This window comes from Medicago truncatula, chromosome 1 (genome assembly GCF_003473485.1).
Source record: "Medicago truncatula cultivar Jemalong A17 chromosome 1, MtrunA17r5.0-ANR, whole genome shotgun sequence".
Taxonomy (NCBI): Eukaryota; Viridiplantae; Streptophyta; class Magnoliopsida; order Fabales; family Fabaceae; genus Medicago; species Medicago truncatula.
This window is the reverse complement of record NC_053042.1, coordinates 49,232,780-49,256,062: the sequence shown is the minus strand read 5'-3', so window position 1 is coordinate 49,256,062 and position 23,283 is coordinate 49,232,780. Positions and strand designations below refer to the sequence as shown.

The following is a 23,283-nucleotide window of genomic DNA, read 5'->3' as shown; positions in this document are numbered from 1 at the left end:
GCACTCATTAGTTACTAGTAGTTTTGTTTAAAAAAAAATAAAAAATAGTTACTAGTAGTTTAACAAAAAAAACTATATATGTACCCAAAAAAAAACTATATACAGATACAAAAATTAACGAAATCAACCTTTTTTTTTGCATTTAACTGTCAAATTTCGATATTTTATTTTCCAATTTATAAAACTGGGATTATAAAAAAATTGTCAAGAAAAACTGGAATTAAAATGTTATGCTTCAGATTGCTACAGAATTAAACACATTGACGTTGGCCCATTACCACTACATTTAACAAATACAGATAAAGCGATGAACAACTACTGTGGAGCTTGTTTTTTTTGTTTTGTTTTAAGTGTATCAAAAAAATAATAATAACCAACGGTTTTAAAGCAACCTGCACCATCATGTCCTGGCCGAAAGGCGTAGTCGATTCACAACAGGTGAATATTCCTGTACTACCTCTTGTTGGTCTTTCCATGTTAAACTCCACTGTATATCACATGAACAAAAATAACTTTTTTTTTTATAAATGAACAAAAATGACTTCAAAATGAAATGATGGTTGAAAATTAAAAAAAAAAGTTGAAGTTGGGACCATAAAGTTTTAAAAATGGGGGTTTTAACTTCTTTTTTTATTTTTTTTTATTTTTTTATTTTATAAAAAAATAGGGGGACAGAAAATGTGTGAAGAACTAAAGAAATTGTTCCTCAGAGGAGGCCGATTCATGTCAACCATGTGTGGCAATATTATTTTATACTCTTTGTGGATGTGTTGTTCAACAATTTCTTTTAATATAAAAGTAAACTACATAAAAAGACTTTACAAATTATTCAGTAGACGAATTTTAATGAGAAGGAATACATTGGGTCGGCATTTCTTTTATGGCATCAGACTCGTGATTATCTTTATTAGTTTGGTCATATGACAGAGTTACTATAATTTAAACATTCTTTTCTGAAAGTAATCTGACATGTTTGTCTTTGGGTTATTTAGAAGGAAAGGAACAACAATATTTTTAAACAGAAAATTTTGGATTTGGATTATTTAATGGACAACATCAAGTTTATATCTTTCTTATGGCTAAAGGCCATAATTTGTCCACTTTCGCTTTCAATTATAATGGATGGTGGCAGCATCCTTTACATTGTATGAATGTTGGTGTAGCTTTCTTTTTGTTATTCTTTCGTAGTGTCTTTTTTAATAGCATCAAACACTTAACATTGTATTTTGTTGAGTGGTTCTCTTTTGCATACCTTGTGCGGGATGAACCACTCTTGATGATTTAATATATTCCATTTTGGATTGTTAAAAAAAAAAAAAAATACAAATTTTATATATTTTTTTCCATTTAAAAATAGTAAAACAAGATAAAATAGTTTTTCGTAAAAAAAAAAGCTAGTCTTGTTTCACACAAATGAAATCAACAAAAATATCATTTTTCTAAAAAAAAAATTATCAATTTTTTTTTGCTGAAGTAGTGTCCGACCAGACCGCCACCGTAAAACTCACACACACAAAAGAAAATTCCAGGTTCAAATTTGAGTAATTATGAAAAATATCCGGTTTAAAAATAAACTTTATCTTGTTTTTTTTTTTTTTTTTTTCTTTTTTACTTTTATCTAATATTTTTCTTTATTGTGCTACATGGTATTTTTCATTTTTTGTCTTAACCCTATGTTTTCCAGAGGAAAAATATAGTATGGAATATTATAATAAAACATTTCTTAGTTTATTTATTCAACAACCACGTTATCCAATTCTCAACAATATAATTGTGATTCCTTTTTAATATAAGTAAGTCATTATTTGATTCAATAATATGATATTGAGAATAATGCAGTACTAATACAAACATACTATCCCTTAGGATTCGTGTGTTCCTTGACAAACTAATTGGGGATCATTTTCTTGGTCAATGGCTTGTTGTGCTTTGTATATGCCATTATTTGAAGGAACATTACCAACCCCAAAGATATACTCATGGACTTGTGAGATTCCATTTCACAATTTTAGTATCAAATTTGATCATACTACCTAACTTGTGTGATTCTCTCAAATAAGTTAACCATACATCATACATCTGCATGTTCCAACTGATTTATTATAACTTTATGTTTTTTAAACTTTTATCATTTTATCATTATGATTTATGAGGACTGAGGAATTAGGAATTGTTATCACCATTATTTACGTAGTAACATGACTTTGAAAATATTTGAGCGCATGGTATCATGGTTAGTTTGATTAAATCACAATGACGCTATGATTTTGTTGAAGCTATAAATTATAGTTTTTGTAAGAATCACCGTGATACCTATTAAGCACTTTATTGATGCCTTCATTTCTGTTCTAACAAATTCACCTTAAAGAATTGAAAACATACATTGTGTGACCATGTTTTATTTTTCCCGAACATGGCTTCTGTAATCTTGAAATGTGGTAGATTAGTCAGTGGAAATATATAATCCCCTAAAATGAGGATTTTGTTTTCTTTTTCTCTTTCAGAATTTCATGATTAAGTATATTTGTTAAAATCAACCAAAATATCCAATATTTATAGTATCAATTCTTGGGTAAAATTTTGTTCACACTTTATATGACCAGCATGGAATTAGAAGTGTAAAAAATGGTCCCTCTTGAATAGCCTTTAAGCTGATCATTTTTGGTAAATACTGTTGTACCCAGTTCACCCATAATGATTAGAAATGGATCAAATCAAAGTTTACTAGTATTTTTATCATATGATGTAGCCCACATTTAATGAACTCATGTTCTTTCTGCCAACTTGTACAAATGTTCCTTTCACCAAGCAATAATGCAAGTGCAATGGCTCTAGTAAGGACGATTTTTCTCCTATAGCAACTTCAGAAACACATGCTTGAAGATTCTTCAACCTTTCCAAATTTGCTCTTGTTGATCTTTATTTCATCAACTGCATACATCAGCCACTGACACAGGACAAAAACTTGTTTCATAACTTCATTAAATTTGTAATAAAAATTTATCTCCATGTCATTAAAAAGTAGAGATTTCAAAAGTTTTTATTATGTATTTTGAGTCTTTGTTTTTTGTTAGCTATTTTTGACATTCCTTCAAATTGATGTGTAATTTGTTCTTTCATTTAACTTGTCATTTCCTCCAAAATAGGTACAATTATAAATTACGATCCACAACTGAAACTACATCTACGTACAATATAAAAGTTTTAGAAATCTTCGCAACAATATCACAAACATCAATTATGTCTTCATTTGCCTACATTTTGCCATAATATAAAATTCGCAGTGCAATCGCAATCACAATTTAAAACTACGCTTATAAGATTTAAGGCTTATAGGAGTAAATGCATGGTATTATATGGGGTGTAGTAATTGTAACAAAAAAAAAATATGGGGTGTAGTAAAATGAACAGTTTTACACTTGACCAACAAAAAAAATTAACAGTTTTACATCTTTTCCTTAGTTTTAATATGTTTATAGTTCAGAGCTAGTTACACCAAAATAAAATTGTGATGATCAAAATGTAAACCATATAATAAAAATGTTTGATAATTGCTTTTGGGCGGCAGAGAATGTATTGCCACCAGACAAAGGTTGACTTGAATATGCACATTTCCACGATTACCTCATTAACATTTTAGTCTTCTTGGCTAGAGAATAACATGAAGTTTCATCAACTATACATTAATTTATGTTGTGTGTGAGTACTCAAGTCTCTTTTCATATCTTTTTAACAAAGAAATAAAATTAAGCATCAACAAATAAAGACACTAATATTCCCATCTAATGTTTAACCGCATGATTTATGTTTTTTGGTTGTATAGTTATAAAAAAAATGTTTATATTGGCCGTTTAAGTATAAAAGACAATACAAAAAATAAAGTCATATAACTTTTGGGGTACTTTGAACATGAAATCTACTACTTTTGAAAAAGATTGGAGCAAAGATATATGTTAAACAATGATACATTAGGGTCCAACATTTTTCATGTTGGCACCCTTTGAGTCTGCAAGGGTGAATTTGAGTAAGGGGAACACGTTTTCAAATTATGAGGCAGGAATACATTATTATTATTTTTAACAAAAGGTTATTTGTTTATAAATTATTTATTTAGTAAATTATTTCAACTTATGTTGGAAAAATGAAACATTTCTTCCTTTATATATACAAGTCTGCTTATGCATTATTTCCTTACCAAAATATTTTTCCATCCTCTCTCTCATCTGAGTCTGCTCTATATTATTCACTTGTAGAGAATATCAAAGCTTAACATTTAAAGTGAAGTTTTATTAGGCAAAACAAAATGGGGTTCCAGCCACTAGAAAAGACAAAACCAAAACATAGGAAAGGTTTATGGTCACCTGAAGAAGATCACAAACTCAGAAACTACATTCTTAAACATGGTCATGGTTGCTGGAGCTCTGTCCCTATTAAGGCAGGTTGGTTTCTTTCTTCTTCATGGATGCATTTATTCCCTAATCATATTTACAAGTAGGTCATTGTAATATAAAGTTTTTGTCCATGAGGTGTCAGCTCAGTCGTAAGAGTTTGAATCCTAAAATGGTCATCAATGTCACTATAATTAATAATAATTTATCTCTTTCTTATTTTTATTTTCAAAAATTTCTTGTGCTGCTAATGTTTTTAATTAAGTCCTTATGATAAATTTGAAGAATCATAGTGTATACAATTATATTCAATTGTTCTATCTAATGGAGTACAATGACATACATGTACAGGCTTGCAAAGGAATGGAAAAAGCTGCAGACTAAGGTGGATTAACTATCTAAGGCCAGGATTAAAGAGAGGGAAGTTCAGCAAACAGGAGGAGGAAACAATCCTCACCCTTCATCACATGTTAGGCAACAAGTATGTTAGTAGAGTAAATCTTCTTTTATTTTTTGTCATTTTTTTCTAAGTTCTAATTTTATCCAAAAGTTCAAAGTATTGAAATTAGTAATTTTTGTAAATTTTAGTCTAAAATATTCATACAGACTTGTTAGGAGTAGTTAATTGTCTTTTTAAGTAGTGCAAAATAATGCAAGGAAAGATAAAAACAATTAATGTTGTGAATTTTATGTGAAAGTCTTAAGTTAGAGAATATAATTGGATTGGAGGGTAGTTTCATATATAATTTTATTTATTTTATAGAAGCAACTAGGTGTCCTATTTAATGGAAAAATAAAAGCATGGCTTGATTGGTAATTAAGTCAAACCAGGAATTGGCTTGGTTGGCATGCTCTTCTTTTTTTAATAATTGATGAACATTGAACAAAATATTCAAACTAAACCTATTTCAAGGTTATGTGTTCCTTCTATAGAGTTTTCCTTCACATACTTCAATATAATCAGTTGTATTATCAAACTTTTTTTTATTCAAATACAGTACAACTATTTCACACCAAAAAAGATTGCTACACACACATGTACATTGCATATATACTCGTGGGATTAATTCTGTTACCAATTACCAAGGAGAGATGAAATAAACCTATGTGGTGAGATTGGGGTGGACCATTTGATAGATAATTTAATATGAACCACTATTTAAAATTATCTAAGAGTCTAATGATCGACGGTGTTTTTTAGAAGTAGAAATTCACATCGTTCCTTGTCTTTACTATTAAGACGAGGACATGATCGACGTCGGTTTGACAAAAATAAAGAAAAATAAATATGAATTGAATTTTGAAGAATACATATTTATTTTTCTTTGTTTATCGAACCAACACCTATTGCGTCATAGTCTCAAACACAAGGACAAGAAGAATTGTAAACTTCTAGTTTCAAAAAACGACATATGTGATCATTGAAGTTTATAATAATTTTCAATTACTGGTCCATGTAGAATTTGCCAAACTATGCAATTTGCATATTTTCATGTACTCTTTTAATCTTTTTATCCCTTTAATTGAATAATGCTAAAGAGAAATTAACTTAAAACTATATTGGTCAGGTGGTCACAGATAGCACAACATTTGCCAGGAAGGACAGACAATGAGATAAAAAACTATTGGCATTCATATTTGAAAAAGAGAGTGGCCAAAGCTATGGAAATGGAATCACACAAACAATTTCAATATGCTAGCTCAAGCTCAGATACAATGAACTCTTCACCCTCTCTTCAAAAACTTGCAACACAAGATCCACATAATTATAAGAGCATCACCAAAGAGACTCATCAAAGCACCTTACCAAAACTATTGTTTGCTGAATGGCTTTCATTGGATCATGTTAATAATAATAATAGGAACTCTTCAAATTCAGTTGAATCTTTGGTCATGAGAAATGGATTTGATCAAAATTCAGCTTTTCAAGAAGTTACAATGCAAGAAGGACCCTTCAATGGAGAGTTTCATAATAGTGTGACTAACATTTCAGCCACTGAGATGTTCAATTCACAGATTAAATTTGCAAATCAAATTGTGGGAAATGGGTTTGTCCATTGCATGCCTGGAGTTGATTTAAGTAACAATTTCAATCTAAGCAATGATGCAATGTACGTTTGAGGGCTTTGAATTATACATACTGAATTATGTATGTAATGTATTGTATTTACTATATTCCTCCTACCAAATTCAAATGATTTCAATTTCCACAGGGTTACCATATACACATGAAATTATTTGTTATTTTGTTAGAGTTGCTTTTGTGCACACACATGTAATTTCATTTTTAGATTAAGAACTAATTACTATATATATGGTGCTCTTCATATGTTATTCCTGGGATATTATTGATGTGCTTGGCCTGCATGGGAAGGGAATTCAATGGGCCACTACATATATTTACTAGTTTCCAAAATCAAAGTTGTAACTAGTGGGGCATGAAATCCATCCATAATTGAAGCTTCATCATCCTGAAATAATATAGTCATCTGTGAGGACTAAACCAGCCCCTAGAAGAGCAATAGATGTAATGACCATGATCAAAATTGGTGTCCATTTCATAGCAATCACCTGTGCTCCAAAACAATGCATAATTAATTAATTAGTAAGAGTGCTAAAGTTTATCTTTTTTATTGTTTCTAATTTCTGTATACAATACCTCAAGGCTTGGGGAACACCATATTGAGGAGGCTGAATTTTGAGGACTAACGGGTAACATTCTCATTGTTTCTGTAAATAAAAGATATTCATATTAACATGTCACCAAAAAATTGGCATAACTTTTTAATTTTTTCCTTGACTTTGTTCAGTAAATTTCTCAGTACAATTTTTTTTCAAGGAACTTAGCAGAAATAATTTTAATTTGTTTTTAAAGAAACTTAGTAAGTGTCATTGTAAACATTATGTGAGGGTGAAAAAAAAGTAAAAAACTTACCTGAAATTCTCCTTCTTTCTAAGATGATGGATATTTCTTCTGTAATAATGTTTAACTCTTGTTTCTTATTGATATTAAGTTTTGATAGGTTGGCCTGAGTTCTTGTATCAATGTATTGTCTGCTAAAGTTTGCAATTATACCATCTGAAAATGAAATTGTGATTTTGGCAAAGAAATATGGCTAAACAAAAATTTAACAAAGGTTGGACCTCTAATATTTCATAACATTTCACAGAAATTCAGGAAAATTTATATATGAAGTAATAATTTTGTCAAATTAACATTTTTTTTTACAAAATCTAAATAAACCTTTTTTTTTACTAACCAAATTAATCTAATTGACCATCGATAGATTATTATTATCATAAATGTAGAGTAGAAAATAGTAATTCTTGGCAAGTTACACTTTGTTTTATTGATATAGGATATCCTTTGTCCTTTCTCTCTTTTGTAAACAGGTTGAGGCTTTAATCCTGATTTGCATTTTATTTTCATTGCTTTGAAAAAAAAAAAGAGTAGAAAATAGTAATTCGGGAATGCACACATAATATAAATTAGATGGTACAATTGTAAAAATAATAATAATTTAAATTACATTAAAAATTTGAAAAACTAAGAGTGACACTTTATTAGTTTTTTTATTTATTTAAAATGTAACAATTATTATGGGATGGGAGAACACGTCAATGATTCATTGTAGCATAGCATATTAATGTTTTGCAAGAAATTACCGAATTTGACAAAGCTGTATGGCCTTGTAATTTTGCCTATGAGGGTTTTATCAAACTTCTCAAACTCTTTTTGTATGTCTTGTAAGTAATTAAATGCTAGTTTTCTTGGGTACGTGGACTCGCACAAAACAATGTAAACAACTCCATTCTCTACCAAGAAGCTTAACAACAAAATAGCACAATCATAATTAAACAAATTTTGTTGAATTGCTGCAACTTAAGAAATTAGAGCAAAAAAAGTTTCGATAAATTAATCCCTATGGTTTATGTAAAATGTCACTTTTCATCATATTTCTAATTAAAAAGAGCATCAAGCTAGCTAGATTGTGATGAAGGACAATTAATTGATGTTGAATAGTGTGGAGAACACCGAATACAACAATGAACTAAACGTTCAGAACCACATTTAGACGTTAGACGTCACATCTCATCCTAAAACTTTAAGACATCCGGTATATGGGTGATGGATCGTCTCCTTTATATATATATATATATCCAACATTTATTTTAGTAGATGTAATACTTAATCACTCACACTTAAAACTTAGAATATGAATTATATATAAAAATAATAATGGCAAGCATGGCAACAATTTTAGCAAAAATAAAAATTAAACAAATTAAAAGAACATAAAGAAAAACTTGGAGAAAAAAAAAATTAAAGATACTTGAAGCAGCAATGGTCAATGAGAATGGTCATCATGGAAGGTGTCAATGCTCCTTTTGAAATTTCTTGGAGTATAAATTCTGCCTGTTGCCTGTATCGTGAAAGATAACCATTTTCTTCATTTACATATCTTAGTCCTTGTGCTAGAGGTAATCCATCGTTTGCCCTTCCAACTATAGTTAACTTAACCATTATCTATGAATTAAAACTACTCTTTTTTATTATCTCAAATGGAATGATTTGTTCTCCTTTCTAAATTTGACTTCAATTACATATATTTATTTGTGATTGTAAGGCCTTTTATAGAATATGTCAGGGGAAGGAATGACTAATGAGAGAAGGAACTTGGAAAAGAAGTTATTCCTAGTGTGTGCAAAAGGAACCATTATGATTTATGACAATATAAAAGACAATAGGGTTGCCATTTGCAAAAGTTATGAACCAAATGGTAAAAGCCAGTATCTTCCATCTCAATTGTAACCTAAAATATCCCACACCCTTCAATAGGAGTTAGTATTATTTAATGTAATACAGAAATATAATTATATTTTCAAACTAAACTTTTTTTGAATTTGTTTTATAAAATTTAAAGTTACTAAAATCTCAACAAAAAAAATAATCTTCAAATAGCCCAGACCCAACGATAACTAGAAATTCACCTTATAAGTTGAATAATTGGAAAATTCAAATTTCAAAATTCAACTCCTCCATATTATATACAATGTTCTTACTAATTAAACTATGATAACATAGGTGACTTTTAAGGTGCACAAATGATTAAATTCGTGTACCAATACACAAATGCTTATTGTACCATTGATTCAAGAGTTCAAAATTCAATGGCTTAGATTTAGAAAAGACAACTCACTAGTGAGTAGTGAATCTTCAAGAAAATGAAAATTGTTTTATTTTTTATTTTTTATTTTATTTTAAGAAAAGATGCTTATAGCATTCATTAATATTAATAGATTCAAGACATTGTGGGATTGCATAATAAATAGTGGGACTAGCTAAGGAAATGGCTTCTCTTGCTAAGGCATGAGCTGCCATATTCGCTTGTCGCCTAATAAACTCGACCCTAGAGTTTGTGAAGGAAGGGAAAAATTGCTCTCGACACTCATCAATAATATTGCCAAATTTTGTGATATTTGTCATACGGGAGTGGAAAGCATCTCTCGTTATTTTAGAATCAAGCTCGAAATCTATGTTGTAATTACATGTCTTGCATCCATTGAATGGCATGATAAAGACCCAAAGCTTCGCCAACAACTACCAGATAAACTTGATCAAAAGGCATCACTTTAGCTAAAACAAAAGTTCTAGAATCATCCCGAAGACACATTCTGATACCTGTCCGTTGGAATTGTTCAGAGAAAGTCGCGTCAATATTGCATTTGAACCTCCCCCTACTAGGCGGAAACCATTGCGGGACAGCAGGTCCAGTTGGGAAATTTTGGGGCTGCACACTATGCTGCAATGTGTTAGCAACCTGCTGCTGTGCGGCCTCCTGTAGAGGCGCAGTTTGGCTTCCTGCTAGTCCTTAATTAGATGTCGCGCTCTCTCAACCACTTGTGCACTACTCTCTTCTACGTTCTCCCAAATCTTGAGGTTTCGATGCTTCCACAAGCTCCAACAAATTGCTGCAATGCATTGTTGAATGTTCGGAGGAAGGTTTTGAAGCATATGGAAGATGGAATTGATAGCAGAATATGTGGATATGGCAGTATGTTGAACATCAAACCACACACCAGCAGAATTCAAAACTTGAATAGCAAATCGGCACTCAAACAACAAATGATTTAAATCCTCATAATCAGAGCCACAACTTCCACAATTCGTCGGGCATGAAACTCTTTTGTCTTGCAAGCGAACTCTAGTCGGTAAACATCCTCGACACATATGCCATAAGAAATTTTTAACTTTTGGTGGAACCTTCAAGCGCCAAATGTTATTCCAACTACCCGGACGATGAAGATATGAAACATCCACTAATTCTTCCACACATAAACGATAAGCACTTCGCACTATATAACAACCATTCCTTTCTGCTTTCCAATAATTAGTTGATATTTGATTGGTGTTCGTGTTAAACTCTTTTTGTTACATATTAATAATTCAATAACTTTCGAAAAATAATTTAATTTAAAACATTATTTTATAAAAAAAATAATAATAGATATAACTTAATTAAAAATATTATTTTATAAAAATAATTAAATTAGCATATATAAAAAACTTATTTTATTTATATACGCATTCATTCTTTTTACGAATGTTTAATTAGTTTTTTCTTCTTAACTAGTGTGAAATTCTGGCACGATAGACTTACGATGTTCTATACGATGTTTCAACACGAGTTATACAGAAACAGATGTTGAATAAAATGTTTCGAACACTAAGCTAACACAAGACAAGAAAAATGCAAAGCATAAAGTAAAAGGCACAGTGAGTTTGTTAACTCAATTCGGTGCAACGTCACCTACTCTCGGGGCTACCAAGCCAGGAAGGAAATCCACTAATGTAGTCCGTATTCAATAGTTCTCAACAAACTCCTCATTTGCACTAATGACCTAGGACCTACCCGTACTGACTTCAACCTAGGAACTCCTAGATCTGAGATCTCATCTCACTCCCTTACAACTGATCACAACCCTTGTGATTCTCAAATTACAAACACAATGAAATGAAGTTACTTTCAAACAAAACAACTAAACACCATACTTCACAGCTTAGGTGCAGTTTACAAACTACCTACCTCTTTGCTTAAAAGTTTCAGAGTAGTGCACAATTTACAACTCAAACACAGTCCTAAACATGCATCAAAATGATACACGAAAGGCTCACATAAACAGACTCAAAACCCTAGATGATCTATTCTTCAAATGACAGCTTGAATACTTCTCTAGGTCTTCCAGTCTTGTTTAAATACTAAAGCAATACGTGTCATTAATCTTGTTGGGCTTCAGAACAATTCGGTGATCCATTTCACGTACAACAGAATCAGAAAAGGAAGCTCCTAATATATAGGCACACTATTAGGAACATCATGATCACCTCCAAACTTTCCTAAGTAGATAACACAATCTTAGGAAATCACAAACCGATATGATCATGTGCTAAAAACACGCAGCTTGACCAACAAGAATAAAGGCGTGGATTCCTTAAATAAAACAGCGTGTGCGTAAAACAAGACAGGGTGCAGGTCAACTGAACCATGCCAGGATGTTGGCACATCGTGTTCAACATCTCACATAAATATTTGTTTTAGCCAAAAATGAAGCTAATATTCAAATATCCAACAATGTGGTACATCTTCATTGTAAAGTTTGCTCTAAGAAAAAAAGAAAGTAAATATAATGTAAGCAAATATAACTTGGGAAAATTACCACCTAAATGAAAATGCTGTGTAAATGATTTTCTTTAGTTTTACTATTTGTATTGGGTGGTATTTAGGATGGGAATAGGAAAGATTTTCCTATCATGGGTCAATTTATTTAAACTGTTAGATCAATTAAGGAACACATTTTTATCATGGTCTTTCAGCACTCAAATATCATTTCTATTTCTCTTTTTTAACACTATCTTCTACTACTATTCTCTCCCCTTCATGCCACCCACTCAACCTTCCATTAACAACTTCTGGGATTCTCCTTCATGGTGATATGATTAAACAGATAGGAAACAGAAAAAAAAACCCAAAATCCTTAACTGTTTTCCTTTTCCACCGTTGATAATTATTCCCTTTTCCATTTTAATTTTAATTTTCTATTCCTAGACTTTCATGAAACTTCTAACAGAAAATAGCGAGATAAAGTTTTAATTATTGTGGTGTTTTTGCTGTTTCTTCGGCCATTCCTTGATTTTAGGATTCATGTTCATTATGTTGAAATTGACGTTGTAGGGTTTTTGTTATAAAATGTTGATAATTCTATCAATGAATATGTTTAAGGAATTTGTTTGTGAGATTATAAGTGTAACGAGATCAACATGTGGGAAAGAAGCTAAGGTTACAGTCCATTGTTTGTGAGAAAAGGCTAAGAAAAGGGGGAATGGTGAGGTGGTCATTTTGCTTCTTTTGCTTGGATTTGTTGTGGAGGTCAATAGGTTGATTTTGAGAGGTTGTTGTTGTTGTTGGTGGTGGTGGTGGTGATGGGTGAGGGAGTAGAGATATGGAGGTGAAAGAGAAGGATGATGGAAGATAATGTAAAAATAATATAATGTTGAGAGACTATGATAATACTATGGTCTTTCTTTGATCCAACCATTAAAAAGTATCTTTCCTATGGTGGGAAATTCTTTCCCTCACCCACCCTAAATGCCACCTTTGTATTGTACTTTGTGGAAATTGAAGTCGTATACATACTTTACAATTTATAAACCTGTGGTATATTGAGTTGCCCTTGCAAAATCTAGTTCATTGAATTTTTAATATCATTGAATTTTCAATTTGTGTACTCTAAAATCAAGTCAATTGATACCTATTCTCTCCCTCTAGCCTTATCGATCTCCGACTTCTCTCTAACCAAACACAAATCTTCTCCACCGCCTTACCCGATCATCCAAATCTCACCCTTCAAGATGTAATTGCTACTGATGGTGGTACGATTAGAAGCTTCCATCTCCGCACCACCTCTCCCATGTCCTTCGATGTTGTGTCGAGAGCTTCTCCTTGATTTGCATTATATTCTCACGATGCGAGGTTCATAGCCCGCGATGCAAGTTAGGCACTAGCTGCCTCTTTGATTTCTTCACTCCATATTCCATATTTTCTCACCAAAACGTCTTTAACAACTATGCCCTAAGCTTAATAAACGATAAACTTGTAAAAATTATAGTACTGTTATAGAGTTGTCAATTTCATATGTATTTCCATAGCTTCAAGGATTTTTTTTCTTCAGTCTTTGGATCTTTCAAGACTTTTTGAATGAATTCTTTTACAAAACTAACATAAACTTCCTATTTTACATTAAAGTGCCCTTGGTGTATTTGTTTAGAAATCCAAAAAAAATCTTTTTTTTTTTAAATTGTGTATTCAACGTATTAAAAAGAAACTTATTTTATATAAATTTTATAAAATCTTTCTCTTTTGAATCCTTAATAAGTGTTTTTAGAACAATTGTTAAAGTAATTTTTTAAAAAAGTTTATAGTAATTTTTTTCTTTTTTATGTAAACTCAACTCGATTTGACTAGTGAGCAGTTCAGTTGGACCATTAATCCGATAAAATAGTACTACTAGATATGAACTTCTATCTACTATTGGAAGACAGCATAGAATGGATGATCGAATTGTTTTTTATCTTTCCATCTACACAAGAGATTAATGTCACACATTTCCCCACCCTCCTGTCAAAAAATAAAGAGAAATTATGAAAATGAATTGTAGAAGCCCACGTTGAGAAATATTTTGACACGTTACACAGTTCGTTCAAGTTCAGCTGATAAATGAAACTCGTCAACACTATACACCTTAACCAATAAACATTCATTGCCGATAGTATTGTCTTGTCTTTTCTCATCACTTCTCTCTCCAATCTACCGCTTCAAAAAGTTTTCACACAACTTCACCTGACCCCCCCCCCCTGAACTCTCTCTGCTTCAATCCTTTGAACTCTTTCTTCTTCTGTCTTTCAAATAAATTGACCCTCAAGCAACCATGATGTCATGCACATGCACGAAACATAGTACTAGTATTTTATATTTTTTTTTTATTAATTTTCTGATTTTTATTTTATATATTTTTTTATTAATTTTCTGATTTTTACAAGAGTGAGTGATTTTGGCAATCCTAAATTCAATTGTAAAAGTAAATAAAATTTGTTCAAAAAAATCATTGGTTTAGCATTTGGTAAATTTTATATTAAAAATTGTGTAGTTATAACTTTTACATATATTTCACTTGTATTTTCAAAAGTAATTTCTTATTGTAGATTTTTTAAACAATATACTTAGAGCCCTTGAAAACAAGACTCTTATTTAAAACTATTTCCTTTAAAAATTACATTGAAATTGTCTTAAATAATTCTTTATTCGTTGAAATTCATTAATCACATTTTGATTCAATTGTTTGTTTTCATAAGGAAAAAATAAATTTGCATTTAGTTTTATAACCTCGTTTTCTGTATCTGAAACTGAAACAGTATTGACCCTTTTCAGTGTAATGTATGCTCTCTTTATGTGACTTCTCAGTGGGGCTTCTCTGCAACACTTCACTTTCCACTTCCTTCTCTAAATTATTCTTTCATTTTCACCTTTCATACCATTATTAAATTCCATTACATATTTATATGCTTTTCAATGTTAATAATTATCCTCATGCATTTATGACACTTATATTTAAGTCGGTTTACTTCCACAGCACTCTTTCTTATCTTCTCTCTTACCCTTATGATGAATAATGGACTCTGAATTTGTTTTCAGCTATTAAAAACACTAAGAAAAAGACAAAGTTGTGTGTCATTATTGTTATTTATTGTGGTAATGAGTTGGTGAAAGTGAAAAATGGGTAAAGCACCTTGTTGTGAGAAACATGGTGTGAAAAGAGGAGCTTGGACTCCTGAAGAAGATGAAGCTTTAGTTGACTACATAACCAAACATGGCCATGGAAGTTGGCGTACACTTCCTAAACATGCAGGTACTGTCAAACTTTTCTTCTTACACCCTTTTTCTTTGCTTTTTTGCTGTTTTGTTGGTACTTTTTGTTTGTATGCTTTTTCCTTTCTTTCTGTGAACTTATGGAATATTTTGAATTGAAGCTAGGGAAGAATATTTTAGTATGGCTTTTATGATTGAAAAAAGTTTATGTATGTTGTTTTCACACAACTTAGTTTTCATAGAATCTAAAATTTGTTATAGCCATTAGCCAATGTTTTTCTCCAAATGAAGTTGTCTGTGAAAGAAATTTTTCGCTCTATAGGCGTACATACTCTTGAAGAAATTCCACCTTATGGTTGCTCCCAGTTGTGTTTTCCTAGTAAAAAAATTATAAACAAAAAAATGATTGTGAAATGTATAAATAACAGTTAAGGTGGAATGCATGGAAGAATATTTTAAAAAAACAGTCATAACTCATAATTGTGTGAGTACCTTAAAATTTGTTGCAATTGTCCTTGAAAACAACTCAATCTCAATCCCGTCTTAAATAGACCTGGTAGTAGTTGACTTGTAGAGCATCGGGTTTGTGTGTCTAGGGACGATGGGTTAGGGTCTAATGAACGTCCCTTGCTCTCCCTGCCTTGAGATTCAAGGGATTGCCTACAGTAACTGAATGTGCTTCCATGTATGCAAAGAGTGAACATATGACCGTAACAGAAAAACGGAGTCTTGCAACTTACTAATTTAATTTAATGCATGTTTACTACAAGTAGGTCTCCTAAGATGCGGTAAAAGTTGCCGGCTTCGGTGGATAAACTATCTTCGTCCCGGCATCAAGCGTGGCTCATTTACTAATGAAGAAGAAACTACTATTATTCAACTTCATGCCATGCTTGGCAACAGGTACCTCATCTTAGTCCTAAAGGTTCATTATTCACTCGTAACTTGCTTAGTACATTCACTTTGCATGTAACTGATAACTATGCAATCTTTCTTTTCTAGGTGGGCTGCTATAGCAGCTCAACTACCAGGAAGAACAGACAATGAGATTAAGAACTATTGGAACACCCATTTAAAGAAACGTGTCCGGCAGTCACTAGGGGAAAAACATCCATGTCTCCTTCCTGATAGGAATGTCCAGTCTAATTCTCCTTCTACACGCCACATGGTCCAGTGGGAAAGTGCAAGGGTTGAAGCAGAGACGAGGCTGTCGTTGGAGTCCACTTTGCTTAATTCAGGCTCTACGACTAAAACATACCCTGATTACTTTCTTCAACTTTGGCATTCTGATGTTGGAGACAAATTCCGTGCAGGAGTAGTGTGTCAAAGCATCGTCTCATTGGAGGAATCATGTTCAGATGTCTCATTGCAGGTGAAAAACAACCGAACACAAAGCCTGAAAGTGTCAACACCAAAGCTTGAAGATGTCAACCTGATTCAGGAACAAAATGCCAGTAGCTACAAACTGAAGCTTGAAGATGATATATCTGGTTCAGATTCAGGAAATTATGAATTTCTTGATACTTCTGATTCTGCACTGAAGCACCTACTGCGCATGCCTGATGAAATAGGTTTCCTGGGACATACTGACAATTTCTTGAATCTCCTTGATGGTAGATGTGACTAAGTGCGTGTTTGGTATCACAATGAGCCATCCTGATACCAATGCTTTGACAAACCGTGATACCAAACATCCACTATGTTAGTTAGTCTCTTCAATAGAGAAAGGCAAATACTCTGATATATGGTAGGTAGAATAGTTAGTTTAGTTTTCTCAACCTTTTTGTGATATCTTCATTTTTGAAAAATGCATGGTCCATGTTTAGAGGGGGAAAAGGGTGGACAGAGAATGGTTAGATCAATGGATTAACAACTAGTGATTTTGTTCACGTCCTTCAACAACTGTTGATTATGTGTAATTATAATGTCCCAGGTTTCATGATGATCTGTGTTTTGTTATTCAGTGTTTTCATTGGTGTATCTTTCTTTGCCAACATCTAAGAATGAGTGAATTAGTGGGTCTAATACAAGGACTTTATATTGCACAAATTGAATGAGAGTTAAATTGTTTTTATTCCCAAAGTAATGGATATATACAACAAGCAAATATACATCACTATGCACACAGAATAAATTAACATAAACTAAAAAGACACCAAATCACACATGAAGAAAACACATAGTAATAATAACACATCATATTTTGTTGACCACAAGCTTGAACATTGTAGCATTAGAAAAGACCAAAGAGTTTCTTTGGAGCTGTTCCAGTTGCCCTGTATTTTGCAGCTATCTCCTCTGCTTTGAGTAAATCTTCACCTTTCTTTGCCTCAATCATAGCCTTCTTTTCTTCAGCTGCCTTGTGAAGTGCTGCTATTTTGTTTTTCAATTTCTCTGCATATTCTCCCTTTTTCTTCTCTAGTTGTTCCTATTCACAGTGAAAAGTAATTAAAGTTAATTGTTCCCTCATATTTTGTCATATAAATAAAATAAGTTCTTACCTCAAGTTTTCTCAATTCAGCTTCTTTAGCAGCTTTCTTACTGTTCTCCCATGCTGTTATGGTTGAAAGTCTTCTCTGAGCTCTGCTCATCAAATTCATGACTCGATGTAATAAGGTTCTAAAAATTTGAAAATTAAACATTAGATGGTGAAAGCTCTTACTTGTTCTCTGCTTTTGACTTTTCACTTTCTTCCCATGCTTTGATTAGTGACAGCCTCTTTTCTGTTGCAACTCTTGTAAGCACAGCATCTGAAGAAGAATGAAATGTCATAACTTGTAATGTTAGCATATGAAGTGCATAAAGGGAAATTGAGTGTCACAATGACAAGATATATACCGCGGTCGATAGAGCCGCCCTCTTTTGGTTTCTCTTCAGCAGCTTCATCAGTCTCTGATAGCAAACCAAATTAACAATATAATTATATCAATGTGATTATACCGCGGTCGAACTGAAGGTGACTTACAAACAAATATTACTGATGATATGTTCGGACCAACGCACTGATTACAAAACTAAGCTAATCTGTGCATATTTTTGGCTTCAATATGCAAAAAATCGATCTTTACTTGAATCTTAACGCATGTTTGGATGCACAGTATTGGATAGGTTGAAAGAAATCAAGGTGACACATCGTAATAATATTAAATTCAATTGTCAATTTAACCATACACTTAATTGATTAGCTTGTAGTTGATTGGTAATTGGTAAACATAGCAACTTGAAAATATAACTCTTCCTAATAGAACAATCATCAGAGAAATTCCAGCAAATGGAAACTGAGAAAAATACAAGGAAGTCAAAACTTGATTAGTAAATGATGAGTTTTGACTTTTCTTTGTTAAAACTTTCAATAATCCCCCCTTCAGGAAACTCAATACGACAAGTATTAACTTTTTCTGCTAAGAACAGAAAAAGAAAGAAAGATAAAAACACCCCCTTCTATTTAAAGTAATAATTTACACACAAAAATTGTTTAAATTATTAAGAAAACAGAGACTATAAGACAAAGAAAGACAAATTTTAGACCTTACATTCAATTTTGCTATTAAAACTGCAGAAATTTTTAAACAAGTCTCAACTATCGCTGATATGTATAGAAACTAGAACTACACCAAATAAAAACTATGTATTGATATTATTTTTTTTACTCATGTAAACTACTCGTTGAAAAAATCAATTATGGGGAAAATTTGAAGATGGAAAATTACTCACGAATGAAAGTTCTCTTTTATATTAAAATCATCATGAAACTAAAACGTAAAATTTAAAGTGGTCACCTTATACCAGTCCAAAAAAAAAGACCAAAAAAGGTAGATAAAACATAGAACATAAGCACTGACACCTTTTTTTCTATGATAAAATTGTTTCCTACGCAACCAATAAAATATAAACACATGAATTTAGAAGAATATGTATATATTTTAGTGTCATACTCTGAACTATGACAAGAGCTTTGGAGTCATCAACAACTGGAGGAGGAGGAGGAGGATTGTTATCTTGTGGAATTACAGATTTCTCCTCAGCTACATCTTTCTTTGGAGCCTCAGGGAGAGGAGTAGTAGTAGTCTCAGTTGAAGCAGGTGGTGGTGGAGGATTCGATGTTGATTCAGATTCTATCTTTTTTGGTTGCTCTTGATCTGTCATTTTTGTTTTCTTTCTCTTTCTAAGAAAGAATACTTGGAACAACTTTTTTGGTGTTTGTTGTAACAGAACACACGAATATAATTCAACAAAGTAAGTAATATTTTGAGATAAGAAAGATATTAGAGAGATAGGGTTGGTTGAGAATGAGATATTATAGTTGTAGAATGAAAGGGTAACTGTTACTACAAATAATAACTTCAAAATTCTACTAAAAGGCTTAGCTGGGTGGGTTTATTGGTAGGTACTCTTATGAGTTGGCACAGCGCACCAATAGGGACAGACAACTTATTATCATTATACATGATACATCTATCAAATATCTTCAACATTAGGAAGTAAATAAATTCAATAATCATGGAGTACTATTCGAGTAATTGATTTGATTGCTTATACGACATAGGAGTATTAAACTATTATGTGTTAAATAAGTTTGTCATAGGACAAAATGTGGTGAATATGTTAATTAATTGATATACAAATATTTCATATTTGAAAAGAAAAGTCATATCAACGAAGATTGTTTTAGTTATTAAAAAGTTACCTCATCTTGCATAAAGACGTGTGTTTTAACTCTTACTATCAGTTTAAAGATCTTTTTGGTTGGGGATCGATAAAAAAATTTGTAAACCCTCTTTGAATTTTGAGTTTGCTCTAACCTTGACGAGCTTTCGAGATAACAAATCAAAACATTTTGTTAAATTGAAAGCAATGATACTTCTGATAAGCAAATCAAATGAAACACTAATGAAAATAGTAATGGGTGTCATTTAAGGTACATAGTTTTTGGTGATTAATCATATATATATATATATATATATATATATATATATATATATATATATATATCCCTACAAGATATTTATCATTTAACTCTAGTAATTATGAAAATTTTATTCTATGTTTAGACTCTCACTTATTTGTTTGATTAAATTATACTTTCCAAGTCTAAAACATGCTTGCATTGCATTATGATCGCTTAAAAATTAAATATGCATTATACTTTAATCTAATTTAACATAAATAAAGATTTTCATGAAAGAAGTTAACTTTAAGTCAGCATTTTATGTAAAAAATCTGAAAGCCAACATTTAAAAAACAATTTTTCTTTCTTTGAAAAGTTCATTATTAATTTTACGAGTTTATAATATGAAAGTCAATTTTAAACAATTTTTTATCAGTTTAAGTAGTTTGTTCAATATTTTATTTTATCAAGTATTGCCTCATAGTTTATGAAATTATGATAGCTTTTAATTATATTTTAAAATAAAGAAAATTATAATGATAATACACATTATGTTTCACTCTAGTTGCCCAATATTTTTATGTTAATGATATATGAATCAAAAATAAAGAAAAAAGCATGCATTGCCAATTTAATCATATGAAAATGGATTAAGGTGCTTAGTTACTGTTTGACCAGACTTTTTTTTTTTTTTGTCTAAAAGTTACTTTAAAACAAAGTTAAAATAAAGCCCTTTAAGGAAAAAACTAAAGCTGTTTGGTTTCTTTATTTTTTTTAGTTCTAAAGTTATTTTTAAGTTAAAAGTTGTACAAAACTTTGAACTTATTATTTTTTTGGTGGTGTACGGGGTTCAAACCCGGGACCTTGTATATATTTATGCATTGTCAATATCAACTGGTTCACGAGGACAAAACTTTGAATTTATTATGAATTAACATAATAAATAAAAAAATGTTTAAAATATTTTTTGAAGGGAAAAAATGTTTAAAATATAAAAGATTTTTTTTTTACAAATACTATATTTACTCAATGATGTTTATTTTGTGTAACATGAATACAAATTCGTATCATCATATAAAAGACTTGTTAAATATTTGAATAGGAGAAATAATTTAAGATGGCTCAAATAATAACATAAATAATATCAAAGTAGTTTGAAAAATTAAAAACATAAATCATCTTGTTTAAAAAAAAAACATAAATCATCGCATACTCAAACATTTCTACTCTCCATCAACGCAACTCCTATTTGATTTCTAACTCTATTCATGTAGCCTCCATTTTGTACTCTTCCTGAATTATATGAACCGATTTCTTCATTTATATTGCTTTCTTCGTCACGCTCAACATATATTCAGAGATAACATCACATTTATTAAGCTCTTCATCTTCAACTCCACACATTCGAATAAAGTTGTGGAGTGATGTTGTTGCAACTATGATCTTTTGTTGTTTGAATATTTTATTTTTTCCTTTTCAATTATACTGTATAACAGGTTATAAGAATACCATATTTTTGGTGTCATTTAAAAAGATAAGAATTTACATTATATGATATTATATTTGTTACATTGTTGGTGTCATTGAAGAAGATATGTTTAGTTTTTTTAATAAGAAAAAGAGATGCATAGTTTGTTACAATATAAATGTATAAAATATATATTTAAGTATAATTTTTTAGGCATCTTTACTTTTACTTTTAATTAAAATCAAAATTTTATAAAAATAATTATACGCATTACGCAACACTAAAAAAATTATACGCATTAGTGTAACAAAAAAACAGACATACGGACATAAAGTATTACTCTGAACGTAATGTGTGTGTATATTTGTGAGGTTGAAGAAAGGGAATAAATATATTTGGTGTCATCCAATGACAACATGAATAAAAATATTTGTGAGATTGTGATAATTAAACGATATTGAAATTAAATGTATAAGTGATAAAAAAATAATAAAATTCCTTCAAAAATAGATAATAAAATTAAATGGACCCTCCTTCAAAAACAAATTATATGGACCGGTTCAAAAAAATAAAATAAAATTATATGGAATAAAAAAAATTGAAATATAATATTAAAAAATAAAATAAAAGTGTCAGCATGAGTTGAAGAGAGGTGCTTGTGAAGTAAATTAGGGAGAAGCAGTTTTTTGAAGTAACATTCAACAACTTTTGGTTAAAGCTCAATCCATTCAATTTTATGCATTCTAAAAAAGTACTTTTTTTCGAATTATTGATATTGTGTTTGGCCTAGCTTCTCCTTAAAAATGTAGAGAAACTAAAAAAAAACCGGGTCAAACGGTACCTTATTAAGGGAGATAAGTGTGAATTCTACCATATGAAAGGAGGCAAATATAATTCAAGTTTCTCATAAGAGAGAGAGAGAAAAAAAATGTAATTTTCTCCGATATATTTTAGACGGAAGGGGGAAAAATGTATATTTTAATATAAGATATCAATTTAAGCATATCTCAATGACAGGAAGGAATTTTTTTGAGAAATGAAAGGAAGGAAAATTCACTTTTTACTTTTTCACTGATGGTTTTCTTTGATCTACCGATTGAACGAATTGAAATTCAGTAATAGTATATTAATATATTTTAAATGATATATTTTGAAAAAAGATTTAAATGATCAAATGTTTCTCTTATATTCTCTAGTTTTTCTTTTATATTAATCCTAATCCTAATATGTCAATTGTTTGTAAAAAGACATGTTAAATCTATGAACTATTTTTCTTTTCCACCCTCTTTTCACACTCTTCTCATTTAGTATTATTTCCACTTATATTCTCCTCTTGTGTGATTGGTAAGAGATTCTTTCATTTCTTCTCTGAGAAAGACAAAGGAATCTTTTGACATGGGACCCTAGCCTTAAAGATGGTTGCTTTCTCTTTCAATGCCACTTGCATATATAGGGTCCATCCATCAAATGCGAGGTTTAAAGTTAAAGTTGAAGTTAATCCTTTTTAAAAACTATAACAAACTATATGTAAATGAATAAAAAAGATAAAAGATCAAATTATTACCTAAAATTAATTTAAAAGACTCAAAGTGTGATTTTGCAAAAATTAAATTG

The 23,283-nt window shown here is 30.8% G+C and overlaps 4 protein-coding genes across 4 annotated transcripts; 2 read left to right on the top strand and 2 right to left on the bottom strand.

The window, feature by feature from the left end:
• Positions 1 to 4,188: 4,188 nt before the first annotated feature.
• On the top strand, positions 4,189 to 6,640 carry LOC25485079 (transcription factor LAF1). The gene is made up of 3 exons (XM_013614228.3): positions 4,189 to 4,439; positions 4,740 to 4,869; positions 5,957 to 6,640. The coding sequence occupies exons 1-3, from the start codon at positions 4,304 to 4,306 to the stop codon at positions 6,507 to 6,509; spliced, it is 819 nt and encodes a 272-aa protein (XP_013469682.1). The 5' UTR covers positions 4,189 to 4,303; the 3' UTR covers positions 6,510 to 6,640.
• Positions 6,641 to 6,758: 118 nt separating this feature from the next.
• LOC25485078 (25.3 kDa vesicle transport protein) lies at positions 6,759 to 8,978 on the bottom strand. The gene is made up of 5 exons (XM_013614227.3): positions 8,723 to 8,978; positions 8,055 to 8,215; positions 7,324 to 7,467; positions 7,048 to 7,118; positions 6,759 to 6,959 (listed from the first exon to the last, which is right to left on the bottom strand). The coding sequence occupies exons 1-5, from the start codon at positions 8,911 to 8,913 to the stop codon at positions 6,855 to 6,857; spliced, it is 672 nt and encodes a 223-aa protein (XP_013469681.1). The 5' UTR covers positions 8,914 to 8,978; the 3' UTR covers positions 6,759 to 6,854.
• Positions 8,979 to 14,790: 5,812 nt separating this feature from the next.
• LOC25485077 (transcription factor MYB17) lies at positions 14,791 to 17,255 on the top strand. Its single transcript, XM_013614226.3, has 3 exons — positions 14,791 to 15,353; positions 16,087 to 16,216; positions 16,316 to 17,255. Exons 1-3 carry the CDS (start codon positions 15,221 to 15,223, stop codon positions 16,938 to 16,940), a joined length of 888 nt encoding a protein of 295 aa, XP_013469680.1. The 5' UTR covers positions 14,791 to 15,220; the 3' UTR covers positions 16,941 to 17,255.
• A 73-nt stretch (positions 17,256 to 17,328) lies between these two features.
• LOC25485076 (remorin) lies at positions 17,329 to 19,663 on the bottom strand. Its single transcript, XM_013614225.3, has 5 exons — positions 19,249 to 19,663; positions 18,152 to 18,205; positions 17,976 to 18,063; positions 17,815 to 17,896; positions 17,329 to 17,741 (listed from the first exon to the last, which is right to left on the bottom strand). Exons 1-5 carry the CDS (start codon positions 19,457 to 19,459, stop codon positions 17,547 to 17,549), a joined length of 630 nt encoding a protein of 209 aa, XP_013469679.1. The 5' UTR covers positions 19,460 to 19,663; the 3' UTR covers positions 17,329 to 17,546.
• Between the last annotated feature and the right edge of the window lie 3,620 nt (positions 19,664 to 23,283).

Coding starts and splice junctions, on each gene's coding strand:
- LOC25485079 (XM_013614228.3), top strand. CDS start 4,304: ATGGGGTTCCAGCCACTAGAAAAGACAAAACCAAAACATAGGAAAGGT. Junction 4,440..4,739: donor CTCTGTCCCTATTAAGGCAG/GTTGGTTTCTTT, acceptor ATACATGTACAG/GCTTGCAAAGGAATGGAAAA. Junction 4,870..5,956: donor CATCACATGTTAGGCAACAA/GTATGTTAGTAG, acceptor TATATTGGTCAG/GTGGTCACAGATAGCACAAC.
- LOC25485077 (XM_013614226.3), top strand. CDS start 15,221: ATGGGTAAAGCACCTTGTTGTGAGAAACATGGTGTGAAAAGAGGAGCT. Junction 15,354..16,086: donor TACACTTCCTAAACATGCAG/GTACTGTCAAAC, acceptor TACTACAAGTAG/GTCTCCTAAGATGCGGTAAA. Junction 16,217..16,315: donor CATGCCATGCTTGGCAACAG/GTACCTCATCTT, acceptor TTTCTTTTCTAG/GTGGGCTGCTATAGCAGCTC.
- LOC25485078 (XM_013614227.3), bottom strand. CDS start 8,913: ATGGTTAAGTTAACTATAGTTGGAAGGGCAAACGATGGATTACCTCTA. Junction 8,216..8,722: donor ATTGACCATTGCTGCTTCAA/GTATCTTTAATT, acceptor TTTGTTGTTAAG/CTTCTTGGTAGAGAATGGAG. Junction 7,468..8,054: donor ATACAGCTTTGTCAAATTCG/GTAATTTCTTGC, acceptor TTTCATTTTCAG/ATGGTATAATTGCAAACTTT.
- LOC25485076 (XM_013614225.3), bottom strand. CDS start 19,459: ATGACAGATCAAGAGCAACCAAAAAAGATAGAATCTGAATCAACATCG. Junction 18,064..18,151: donor GGGCGGCTCTATCGACCGCG/GTATATATCTTG, acceptor ATTCTTCTTCAG/ATGCTGTGCTTACAAGAGTT. Junction 17,897..17,975: donor AAGTCAAAAGCAGAGAACAA/GTAAGAGCTTTC, acceptor TTTGATGAGCAG/AGCTCAGAGAAGACTTTCAA.